The 14,219-nt window shown below is 32.0% G+C and overlaps 1 protein-coding gene across 1 annotated transcript in view; it reads right to left on the bottom strand.

Annotated features, from left to right (window-relative positions):
• Positions 1 to 5,128: 5,128 nt before the first annotated feature.
• LOC117123239 (sushi, von Willebrand factor type A, EGF and pentraxin domain-containing protein 1-like) overlaps positions 5,129 to 14,219 on the bottom strand; it is a gene marked incomplete in the record, with an annotated part of 54,326 nt that continues 45,235 nt past the window's right edge. The window contains 5 exon segments of the mRNA XM_033269085.1: positions 5,129 to 5,779; positions 8,571 to 8,695; positions 11,761 to 12,016; positions 12,554 to 12,715; positions 13,914 to 14,075. Of these exon segments, the coding sequence (XP_033124976.1) occupies positions 5,661 to 5,779; positions 8,571 to 8,695; positions 11,761 to 12,016; positions 12,554 to 12,715; positions 13,914 to 14,075 (824 nt within the window).

The following is a 14,219-nucleotide window of genomic DNA, read 5'->3' as shown; positions in this document are numbered from 1 at the left end:
GACAGAGGGAGAGATAATGATTTTTTATAATACTTTTATGTATTATACATAATAAACCTATTCATTTTTTTATTTTAAAATTCCAATAACAATCATATTATTACTTATAAAAATTATTACAGCAATGCTTTCTTCAAACACGACTGTTTTACAGTACACTGTTCATTTTTGTTTATTTTGTAAGATAATTTTAGACTTGATCATGATAATGAAATCACTAATTAACTAAGATATCTATAATAAAAGAGATATCTCTATTTAAAAATATAAGATCTCTACTTAAACCTAAGATACCTCTATTCAATAACTAAGATATCTCTAATTACCACTAAGATATCTCTATTAAAAGAGATATCTTAGTTTTAAAACTAAGATAGCTCTATTTAATACTAAAGGCTTAAATAAATGGAATGACCTGTTCAAAGCACGAACTCCTGTAGAACCCAGTACCATTACGATTTTAATATATATATATATATATATATATTTATATATATATATATGTTTATATATAAATGTATATGTTTATATGTAGTGTATATATACATATATATATATATATATTTAAAATAAAAAAAACAATATATATATAATATAATAATAATAATATAGACAAAATAAAAATAGTAATACCTGTATAATAATATTACTGTATTATATTAATGCTTTCCTTTTGATTGAAGCATGCATCAAAATACATGGCGAGTTAAAATGTATTATACAATTTTTCTGACATTTTGCTCTTTCCCAAATTTTATGGAATTACAGAACAGGCTTACATTATCATTATTTACTTCTTTATCATAGAAATATTCTTTACAAAGTTTAATTTACATATTTTGAATTTATGTTTAACCAATCCCTATAATAATAGACAGCTCCAATATTTTATTTATATTATACATTCTAGGCGTAATGTTCTAACAACCATTGTAACTTGGGAGTACCAAGTAGTCAAATCACTAAATGGAAGGTTGTCCTTATTAAAGTTGATAAATAGTAATATAATAATATTTTTATATCAATGTTTTTTTATGATAAAAAAAATGCGTCAATACACATGGCCAATTAAAAATGTATTGAATAATTTTTCTGACATATGTTGCTCTTTTTTACATTTTATGGAATTATTTTAAATAATATTTATGTAGTATTTTGTAATATATATCTAAAAATTCCTGTAAATACTTGATGGTAATTATTACTCGAGGCTATCGTTCAAATTGTAGCACATGATATCAGGAATACTCGGTAATCAAGCTCTACACAGTGCTCCCTACTGTTGTCTTTTAATTTTTGGATTTTAAGTAATACATTCGCAATATTAACTAGTATCAACGATTATAATATATTATGTTGCTTTCATAGGCGTTAAAGTTAACTAGTACTGTGTTTCTATAGAGTACTACAGTGTTACGTCACGATACCACGTGATACTACTCCGTTGCTATCGTTGCAAAATGAGTTCAGCCCGACGCCATTTCCGCCACTAGCAAACCATTGATCCCAATTACTCAAGTAATTATTAAGATGTTGTGTCTTACTTTTTCTTTGTAAATTTTAATTGATGATTAAATGTGTGTTCGATAACTAATAAAATGCGGGCTTTTGTGTTTTTAGTAAATTTTGAGTGTAAAATATTAGATTTTAAAATGCCTATTTCAGAAAGCCTATGTAGTCATTCAGGTGTAATGAACGGTAACCTACGTCTGTTGACAACAGAGAGCGCCATCTGGCATCGTGACGACACGACTGTGGTCTATAATTTACGTAGTAAACCAGTATAAATTTGATTAATGTCCATGAATTTTTGTAAATAAATTATTTATCTTAAAAATATCAAATTTTATGGTACATTGGATATAATGACAATGCATTTATTCATATATTCTTATCAGCCATGTTTAATCATTCCAAGTTCAATCTAATCGAATTGGACTGGAGTAAAAAAAATGTTTATATAGATGTTTATATAATGTTTATTATATAGATTTAAAGAGTTTTTTCTATTTGAACTGCGATCGTCTGATCGTTATTACCACAAAATGCGTAAGATTATTACTAAAATTCCACACTTCGTTTCTGTACTTCAACTCGTATAAACAATACTTAGCGTACTCACGCGAATAAGCGCCCCTCTCGAATAACCGCCCCTCCTAACGTGAAAATTTCCTTAAGCGCCCCTTCTAATAAGATTTTCTTTTTAGCAAGTCAATAATCCAATCAATCCTGGGACTGTGGTTGTTGGCATGATTTGAGCTGCAGAGTGGAAACACATTCTTCTTCAGTAAATATCAAAATAAGGATATTTCTCTTGGACAGATGAGAGCTCCGATCATTGTATATTTCCAACTTTCATCTTTTTACATATTTGTCTATGTCTAGTCCTACTCCTCTTTTTCTTTTTTCGACCTTAAGCACATTCTCATCTGAGTTTTCAAGAAAAATACAATGATCCTGCCATCCTGCTAATCTCAATCGGCCGATGGCCAACAAGCTAACCACTACCCATCACTAATTGCATCTGCTATTTTGCTGTTATGTAAATATTCACGCATTCTTGTTATGAGCCATATTCTCTGGACGATTATCTTTTCTAACCAACATTCGTAATGTCCTTATATAATCTTTTTTTCATTCAAAAAGTGCCTCTTGAATTTTTAATTAAAATAATTTCCCATAAGAACCCCTCGATTTTCATCTACTTCCATAAGCACCCTTTCCACTCTGTTTTCATAAGCGCCCCTCAGAAAGTGCAAAAAAATATTTTAAGCGCCCGGGCGCTTATTCGCGCGAGTACGGTACCTTATAGGTATAGGCAGGGGGAAATGAGATGTAATGTATGTACGTTTTATTTTTACTTTCGTTCTTTCCACACTATCAAACCCTATGTGTATGATAATATGACATCATCATCATGCCCATATTATATAAATGTGAGGACGACAATACCTTGCCTATATGGTCAGTTCACAAAAGTTTAACCATAAAATAATAGTATGTGTATAACATTGTTATAAAGATTTGTTACTTCTTTAATGTTTTCAATAACGTCAATCATCTAGTTGGGATTCATGCATACTGGAGGACCCGGGTTTACTGAATCAAAGTATTCGCTCTAAACTATTACGATATTTGGTTAGGGGTTTCTTTAACCGATGTTGTAAAGAGTAGGCTATTTACAGTATGTACTGTTGAAGAGTTACGCCTATCATACATTCGCCAAGTATCGAAATATAACCCAGTAGGCTTATTATATAAATTTAAAGAGTATTTTGTGTTTTGGGTGATAAACTAAATTTTCATTAAGAAATAATTAAATTTAGTACTGTACTGTACTCTTCTAAGCTACTACATCCCTGAAAATGAACTAATTATTATTATTATTATTAATATTATTATTATTATTATTATTATTTTATTTAGCCATCAATTGAAAATGATATCTGGCCATCTCATAGGTGCAATGTCTATTCAATGTTGTGTCTTCTCACCCTATTTACATACCATACCATACTTTACCTATTTAAGTTAAGACTATCTCTTTTTAGACGATATTTAAATGTGTGCATCCAATAGTTGTCCCGCCGTAATTGCATTAATACAAACAAACGGTTACTAGTTACAACAAAATATTTCCCCCCCTCCCCACCAAACTTTTGATTCCTTCTTGGTAACAGACTTCCATTAATTTTGTTTTAATACCCTGTGATTCTTCTAGCTTTTCGTTTTCTTTACGTTTCTTTTCATTTCTTTTCTTTCTTATCTTATTCCTTTCTTTTCGTTTCCTTTTCTTTTCCTTTCGTTTTTTTTAATCTTTCTTTCATTTTCCTTTTATATTCTTTCTTTTCCTTTCTTTTCGTTTCCTTTATATTCTTTTCTTTCTTTTCATTTCTTTCTTTTCTTTTCTTTCCTTTTCGTTTTCTTTCTATTCATTCCTTACCATTTTTTATCTTTCTTCTCCTTTTCCTTTTCCCCCTCTTCCCTTTCTTTTCATTTTATTCATGTCCTTCTTTCTTTTGTTTAACTTTCATTTTCTTTCTTTTCGATTCACTGATCTTTTCCTTTCCATCCTTTCTTTCTTTTTCTTTCCTTCTTTTCTTTTATTCTTTTTTTTTTCTTACATTTCTTAGCTTTTCGTTTTCATTCTATTTTTATTTTCCTTCTTTCTTTTCATCTTATTTCATTGTTTTACATTCTTGGCTTTTCCTTCTACGGTTGTACTTTCTTTTATAGCCATAGCTTTCATTAGAATGCAAGTATGTGGCGGAATCAAAATAAAATAAATGCACACAGTCAAACACATGTCTTAGGAGAGTAAATAAATAGAAGAATAAAGTTCGAAATATTGAATCACAATAGCTTGTATAACTTTTTCGGAGCTCTCATTCATTCATGTATCAAAAATATATATAGGCCTAAGTTAAGGTTATGATATTTACTTTCCAATTGCTTAATCTTTAAAAATCTACATTCACCTACTTTAACACATTTACTGTATGTTCTTGGAAGCATCATAATTATATAAGCTTGCTCTCTAATCCTTATAATACATTTCGAAATATTTGACATAAATTACTGCAGCACCAACACTTTTGAATCTGCTTCCTACCCACATTAAACATTGTTTTTCTGTTGCTTCATTAAATACTAAAAATCTATTCCTTCCACCATTAAACTACCGCCACTGAGTTGCCCCTCGTTCGCTATAAATTTCCATCATTACTACATTAGGAACAAAACAATTATAAAAGTCATCTCAGTCATTTATTAAGCTTTGATAATAATCTTCAGATTGCAAAATGTACAATAAAAAATTAGTTGTTCTTAATATAATAACATAACATTAACTTTGTTTTACCCAAATTAATATCATGTTCATTAAAAATGTTTTTTATAAAGTATCAAGAAGCATAACAAATGATTTGCTTACAAAAATATGAATATATATATACAGTTCGTAATAATTATGAATAGGCCTAATGATTATGATAAAAATTTTAAAAATGACAATTTCATTGATAACAATTGACTAATATTGAAATAAATAAAAAATTAATAATAATGGCATTTATTGTTATCGAAATAAACAATAATTAAATTATATAAAAATAATATAAATATTTAAAATATATGTATTAAAATTCACAAATTTTAGACACTTATAAACATATGTTATTAACAGTTAAAAGTAAAATTTATATTCCTACATAAACAACTAAAGCATACTTGCAAATTAACATACATAATTTGTTCATCATTAAAAAGGTATTAAATTAAAATCAATATATAAAGTTAACGACATAATTGAACAATAACAGTGATAGTGAAATGTGAGAACAAGATAGTTATATTTTACATTAATGGTTATAAACTCAGGCCGGGACTTAATAACCATTTTTAAATTAAACTCATTAAAAGACTCAATATTAAATTCGATTGAATTTAAGCCTATTTAAAATAAAATTACACCTACAAACATTATAAGCCTAGTGCTTATAACTCACCAAATTAATATCCAAGAAATTTGTTCCAATTTCTGATGTTTACACATCAGAACTAACCACACCACCCTACGTTAATATAAAATTATTGAATCAGACGAAAGTACAATGCCGTCAATGCAGTTTAGAATACAGTTAAGATGTACAATATGTTAATTACAAAGTACCTAAAAGATCATCGTTTTCATCAACTTTAAATGTTGTGAGTGATTTTCCAGTGGATGTGTTCTCTTCTTCTAGCATACCATAGCCAAATTCATCTTCCATGTTTTTATCTATTAGAAAACACAAAGTTTATATAAAACTGTCAGTTAAAATTATTCATAATAAAGTAAATAAAATAATTAACTGAATTGCTAACTTGATATAAATTTTGACTAAAATTCTAAGATTGAGCCAATCCCATCCTCCTTAATAAATCTATATTCACATAATACGTTTGTGTCTATGCGGAAAGTAGTTAAAGCACAGAAACAGAGAAAGAAATCAATACTTATAAAGGAAAAAAATAAGCAAAACAGACACAAACAAAAAAACGGTAGTAGATAGTTCGAAGATATTAAAATGGAACGGGAAATGTGAGGTAAGTATATTTGTTTAATCTCCCACAGATGAAGATTTGTGTTCAAGGCATTTCACTCCACCGGAGCAGCAACTGAATAAGATCTTTCACCATATTTTTTCTATTTATCTATTCCAATCCAACAACAGACTGGTATACAAATCTAAGTTAAAACACAAACATCATCATAATGACGACGACAATGACGATGACATCGACGACGATGACGACGACGACGATGATGATGATGATGATAATATGCGTACTTAAAGGGAATATCTTTTGTATTATTTTCCCCTTAACGTCATGTTATTTTCCCCATAACGTCGTTTTCAACAACAATTACGACTACGATGACGGCGACGACGACGACAACAACAACAACAACAACAACAACAACAACAACACTCTGTAGAGAGCATATCTCCGCCCACCGCCAATATCTTTCTATAAAAAATTCCTCAAAAATATGTTCCTACTTTTCAATCCCCAACCACAATCTACTAAATTACACTAAAACGGAAGTTTAATCTAGATGAGTTTAGTCTTTGAGATATCTGATCTGCGACATTTTGCTTTCATAATCGACACTAAAATGTAATCACTTAAGTTTTTGGACGCCAGTTATTGTATCAGTTGTACACCTGCCAACTAACCGGCAAGTTTTACTCTTATAGGTGACAAACAAAATACATGCAATGTATCGGTGTGGAAATGGAAAAAGTTTGGAAATAGAAATATGAGGATTTCGTTTTTAGCGTAACTTGTTTAAATGTAAAGATGAATTAAAAATATTCCCAATAAGTTCCGAAAAAGTGAAGTTAGTAGATTTAAACCACTGTACACCTTTACTGTAATTACACACTAATTTAAATATTCATCATTTAACTATTGTTTCTGCCTACAGTAATACGGTAACTTATTCTTTAAATGGTCCTCATATCCACACCCTACTTCGGATCGTGACCAAAATTGACACACTTCTTTATTAATCCATGAAACACTATTCTGCCAATTGTCATTTTTATCCATTGATTCATTTTTGAGATATTTAAGTCACACCTGAATTGGATCGTCACCAACACTTCATAATTTCTTCCTTGTACCTTGGTTGAGCTTTCACGAAAGTTTCATTCATATATCAGTTGATTAGTTTTTAAAAAATATCTGGTCTGGGACGTTTTCATTTAAATAGTCCTCATGTCCACACTACTCCGGATGGTCACCAAAATTTAAACATTTCTTCATTGATCACTTTTAGAGATATTTAGGTCTGGGACCTTCGGATTTTAAATGACCCTCAAATGCACACCCAAATTTGGATCGTCACAAACACTTAATCCTTTCATCCTTGTAAGTTGCTTAAACTTTCTCAAAAGTTTCATACAGATAGGTCGATTATTTTTTAAAATATCTGGTCTGATACCTTTTCCTTTAAATGGTTCTTATATCCACACCCTATTCCGGGTCACCAAAATGTAATACCTCATCCTTGGGTCATACCCAACATTCCCTGTATCTTCCATTTAAGATCTGTGCAGATCTGTGCACGACCTTAACCATTTAAATGACCCTCGAGTTCACCCCCGAATTTGGATCGTGAACAACACTTGACAATTTCTTTCTTTGTAACTACGTTAAACTTTCACGAAAGTTTCATTTATATCAGTTGATTAGTTTTTGAGATATCTTGTTTTTAATCATTTCTTCATTAGGTTATATCTAGTACTGCCTGCAATTTAATAAACAAAAAAGCCACACGAAAACACACACACACAAACTTACACGACTAAAAACATAATCTCCTGGAGGATATAATAATAAACAAACATTAAACAAATATCAAAATGCTTATACGTTGATAGGTGAGGTGTCCAAAATGTTGAGAAACTGAAATATGAATACAGCCTATCGCAACTTTACTAAAGGGGACAAGAAAGCAAATTATGGGAAATAACTTACAAAATTGAAGATCACATCTAAAAGACGAATTAACACAAAGAAACAGTTATGAAGATTAGTAATATGAAGACACCAAACGTGAAGTAAATAACAGCACCATGAGAATAGTTGCATGCTTGAAGGGCCTAGAGATCTCCAAGGGCCATGGGCACACACTGAGGCTACCAAGAAGGGTTTCACAAGTTCTCTATGCACACATTGTAAATTACCGATTCTAACTGAGATATGATGCTGTTTGTACGACTCCTAAAGGCCAACTCAGACAGCATCGGCCGACGCAGCCCGACCCGATTTATCGTCGGGGACAGTCTTAAGCCGTCGTGAGAAATATTTAACATGTTTAATATTCCACGACGCGACTGCCCCCGACGCACACCATCGCGTCTGCGTTTAACTCACACAGACCCGACGCGACAACAAATCGCGTCGGGCTGCGTTGTACGACGCTGTCTGAGTTGGCCTTAACACTTGTAGTTACTGTGTTACCTGAGGTTTCCCTAACAATTTATTAACGACGAATACAATTAAAATATTAAACTCACCATTGTCAGCATCATATGTCTTATTCTCAAAACATAGCGTCTGCATTTCCCCTAGTTCCTGAAACATGTTGCTAACAGGTTGTGTGTTTTCACTGAGACGCTTCGGTTTAAATGTGCCCTTTCTTCTGCAAGAACCAAAACTCAAAAATTATGATACAACGTTTATAGTAATCTACAGCTAATTTACTATTTGATGATTAATGCAAACACATAAACAAATAATAAATGTAAAAATTACTTACTGCTTAGGAAAAAAAAACATCCAAGTGTTTTTAAAATATGTGCATTTTCCTGGCATTGCATTTACAATAACACCAATATTAAAAACAATTTAACTACTGTACTATTAATTTTGATGTTTTTGGTATTGTAATATTAAAACCCCATTCCCGGCAACATTTCAGTTGTAAAGAAAAATCTGATTTTTATACAGTCAGTTAGTTCTTTATTTATTTGTTTCACACTCTCAAATTAAAACAGAGACCAGCCAATTCTGGCTTATGAGTGAAACAAAGGACATTTTTTAAAAAACATGCAAAAAACATGATTGAAAATGTTTAAAAACAAAATATATAAACATTTTGTAAATTTTATTTAATTAAACGCATTAGACTGCCGTAGACAAATTTAGCTACCCTATAACAGTGGTTGCCATCACTCATTAAAAAATTGAATTTGTCATTAGAGGTTAAATTTGCAAAGGATGGGTTGATTTGAACAATATAATCGTACAAGTGGGATCTGATATCATTGTATATTGGACATTCAGTGTAATTCAATTTCTATGCCGTTGAATTTGCACAGACTGCATTTTCCATCATCAGCCGGTATATTGTTATAGCGCCATATTTCAATGCAATCGGGGTGCAACCTGACCTAAAGAGGGCTAACGCTCGCCTATTACATTTTTTCATGAAAGTGGTTACTTAACTAGCTGTGCCATAAATGGATTTAAATGAACGATTAAAGTGCGCAGCTTATTGCGCGAATTTGGATTCTTTCTGCGATCACTAAAAATGGCTTCTTTCCAACAGTTTTCTACAAACAATTTAACTGCGCTATGAGCTTGACTTACCAAATTATGAGTATTTGTTGGTTCTGCATCATTTAGAATTTGTTCACAATCCATTTTGGAGAACAGCAATTTAACTTTACGACACCAGTTTATTACATTGTTATTCGCTAAAGGTTGGGACCAATGAAAGGCTTTACTTGGATACCGGTTTTCATCTAGTTTTGAAAAACGACTCCACAATCTAGTTATAGACTGCACCTGATGCACTATTAGAGGATCCCATCCCAAGTTACCAAGCATAGCGTCATTATTTAGAGTATATTTCCCAAACCAAAGGAAAAACGGCATGCACGGTAAAAAAAGTTATTTAAAAAACTTCTCATATATACCCCAAACACCACTACCATAATCCAAGATCGGGCTAACAAGAGACTCAAATAGTTTTGTTAATGAAATAAAGTTGATACCTCCCAGAGCCTTATCTTTACTAATAACAACACCAAGTGCACGAGATGCAGACGCAGCCAGATTGCTGGCAGGTACAGTACATAAGGATCTAAGAATTCATCAGACCAAATGCCGAGGTACCTATAACCATTAACAATTTCAATGTCAAAATTACAGCAATTAAACGGTTTATTAGTTTTTTGACGATTTTTCCTGCGAAAATGGACAATTTGTGTCTTAGTTTCATTTAGGCTAATGCGCCACCTTTTAGACCAGTTTGAAACAGCATCTAACATATTTTGAAGAAGAGAGCTTTCATTTTCGGCAAGTACCACAATGACATCAGCATACATTAATAATGTCCATTTTTATGTAATGTAAGGGAATGCCAGTTTAATTGCTTTATTCGTTTACTATGCAATTTATAAAAATATTAAAAAGTATGGGTGATAAGAATCAACTCTGTTTTACGCCTAATTTAACGTCAAACCAACTTGGCATATGATCATTCACCCTGATGGCACACTTAACATCATTATATAAACTTTTAATACAATTGTAGAAATTCCCATGTATACCAATACTTCGTAGTTTATACCAAAGGCAATTACACGATCAAATGCTTTCTTTGTATCAATAAAGCATGCGAAAGTATCTTTTTTTACAAAGATTTCTATTCTGTATAACCAAATCACATCACAATAAATTTTACATACTGCTGAAAAAAGTGTAATACCTCTGTAGCTCATCGGTATTCTTGGATCATTATTTCCAGATTTTGGGATTGGGTTAATTAAACCGAGCTTCCATCTAGATGGGCAGAGACCACAAGCAAAATAATTTTGAAACATGGCATGAACCAAATTTGCTAGTGTATCGTTTTTAAGGAGTTCTGTAATAATGCCATCAATACCAGCAGCCTTTTTAATTTAGCTCGGTTGATTGCATCAAATACCTCAGTATACTCAATAGGGTTATTTAAGGCAAGTAGCAATATATATGTTACAAAGATTTATAAATACAATACGAAATTGCTAGTTACCTGAATTTAGATATTTCTCAACATGAAAAAATGTTAAATAAGACTGAATTTTTTTCTTTATTTTTTCTGTGTGAAACACAAAAATTAAACGCAAATGAATTGTTTATGTTTGATTTTGCGATAGATCTGCGAAGAAATATAGTAGGCACCGGAAACATTAGCCTATCTAACACTGCTAGGGTAGGGCAAGCTTACCTCGATTTAGGTTCTATTATCAGACATAAAAACGGCCGACATGATATTTTCCGTTGCTAGTACTGACAATTGTGAGGTATAATATTTCATTGGAATTATTTCAAATAAAAAAAATGACCAAGATTTTGACAATTAAACAAACATATCTCAGGCCTACTCGATCGACTGCCGTGAGGAAGATGCGAAGTACAAAAACTTGAGAATATTCCAGCGGATGCGATCTACAACCTCTGAATTTGCTTAGTAATGAAGTCGTCGTCGAGAAAATAGTAATCTCCTATGAGAAATAGTCTCTATTTCTCATAAGTTGTTTTTGTCCTTTTGCGTAAAACTAAAAATTATGCCAATATTTTTCCATGGTTTATAAAAATTAGAATAATGCATATGCATTTTTAAAAAAAGAAGTCCTTTTTTTTTTAGTGAAATTTTGCCAGGAATGGGCTTTAATGTTAAAAGAACTGAAATGGCCCCACCTTGCATGTGGGAATTACCTTCTTTTAATAACACAGGCTAAAATAAGAAATATGATTATTAAAACGACTGCAGCAGCAATGACAATAACAATCAACATCGAAGACTGATTGCTTTTAAAAGTAGCAGGCCCGGTATCATTGATCGTTTCCGTCGTAATGACTACAGTGGGATGCGAATCTGGGTTAATGGTGATTTGACCACCACCTTGGTCTGTTGGTTTCGCAGCACGTGTTGGAATTTCACTTGGACTTGGTGTTGAGTAAGTCTCAAAACCTGTAAGAGGTAAAGCATTGTAAATGATGTTCAAACCAAAATACAAAAAATAAGGGAGTAAAACTGTATGATATTACTGAGACTTAAACACCAGTCCAGAATTTTGTAGTCATCTTAAAAATCCCACTCAAACAATAAAGAATTGTTTCATATTTAGTTAAAGCACAACCTAAGAGAATAGTAAAGTGCTTGTTGAGTTATATTAAACAGCCATGTATAATTGTTTTTAGTTTATGACAGAAATACATACGTGGATGCACCGATTATTCAAAGTTATCTGTTAAAAGTTAAATGGTACTCGTTTATTTAAGTGCAGTAAAGGCAAAATTTATAGCAATAAATCTCTCCTTGGTTTATTACGCAACAACGTATTACTTATGATGGTATTTATATTCTATCAATCAAATAATGAATAACAAATAATTACTAGGTCAATAAAGTGATCAGTCAATCCATTATTAATCACGCTATCAACAAACAAATCAATCAATCTGAATTAAATTTGTAGATCTATCTTATAAAAATCAAGGACTGTACCAATGCATTCTCGTATTGATGAAGATCCCACGTTATGTGTTTTAACATCATTTGGACACCGTGTGCAGAACCGGCTGTTGTACCGTGTCTGGTACGTGCCAAGAGAGCATCTGTTACAAGGTTGAAGTCCAATGTACGAATAGTTCCCAGGTCTACAAGTTGCTAATGACAACAATATCATAATTATTATAAAATCAATTCACATTCTATTTAGAGGATTCTACAACCTTTAGATTCCATATTAATAGTGTTCCACACACTATATTCATTGGATTTTATAAAAATGCATTACAAATTAGAAATTCATAGTATTCAGAGACGATAATTCACTGAAGATGTGTAAAATATTAACCTAATTTAGAACACAAGTTAATAACACGTATAGTCTCGAGCTCCTGACAGCATAGTCGTATAGAGAGGAGTGAATGCAGTCCTCCCTGGTATGCCGATATGAACGTTTATAGATCAGAAACCTATCATTCAAATACAATATGAAGATGATATGGTTATTATTTGTTTTTACATAACGCAAGACTACTTAACAATCGGAATTATGGTAGGCCCAAGAGAAATGCCTGCGTCCGACGCAAATGGAAAGTTTCCTAGCATTTTGTAGGTCACAAACCACTGACACTCCCATTATTTGTCGGAGTATACTCAAACAGCAAAGATAACAAGACAGAGTTCTCTGCGATTTCTGCATGCAAATTCTGTAGTAACGCAGTGTAGGGCGCCCTCCCACAAAAGTGATTACCTTTACTCAACTTTGACATCAAAGATCGTTAACTAAAGATAGCGTATCTTGCAATCTTATTATTAAAAGACCTTTGACGAAGGGTCGAAAGTAGATGGCGCTACAACATAGATACCACTTCTTAGGTCCTGATTGTTGCGTTAGTTTTAAGTTGTTGGAGCGCAGCTCTTTCAGATTCGTTAGCTGTTGTTGCTAGAAATCACCAAGAACGATGTGTTGATGTTGATGTTCTGATTATTTTTCGATAGGTTAGGAACAACTGTACTGAAGCTTCAATTAAGGGAGTGAGCCACATATTGGTAAGCAAGGTTCACTCCTTCCCGAGTTGGTATAAATTGGACTATATAAAAAAAAACTATACCATATTTATTTGCGATCCACATGAATGTATTTTACTGATTGTGCATATTTTATTATTTTTAAAAATTAAGTTCTTACGAACATTTGCAAGGCTTTAAATTTGGAGTTAGTGGGTATAACACGAAAATACTTCGTACACAGACAGGTTAGGATAACCATACGCATGTACTAAAAAATCTCAGGTTCTGTGTATTTTGTGTTATAGCAGGGAGAAGTGATTAAAAAAATGTTGATGAAATAGATTACCTTGACAATGGTGTGGGCTGAAAGCATTAGAACCAGCTGTACTTGTCCCTGTAGGGCAGGTAACACATGAGAACTGACCCTCTTGGTTTTGATATGTTCCGACACTGCAGGGTAGGCACTTCTGTGAGAATGTATCATAAAATGTGCCTGGTGGACAACGTACTGAGAAGGAAGATATACAATATTTCATTTTACCAAACATGTGGTAATATTGTCTTATAATATAAAAACAATTTCAAATTAAGTTCGTTAAAATACAATAATCTGAAAATTTTACTCTTATATACTCTACTCTTCTACACATCT

This window comes from Anneissia japonica, unplaced genomic scaffold (assembly GCF_011630105.1).
Source record: "Anneissia japonica isolate Jap-2015-1 unplaced genomic scaffold, ASM1163010v1 scaffold639_len268944_cov154, whole genome shotgun sequence".
NCBI classification, from domain to species: domain Eukaryota; kingdom Metazoa; phylum Echinodermata; class Crinoidea; order Comatulida; family Comatulidae; genus Anneissia; species Anneissia japonica.
Note: the sequence above shows the minus strand (reverse complement) of the source record. Positions and strands in the feature narration are given on the sequence as shown.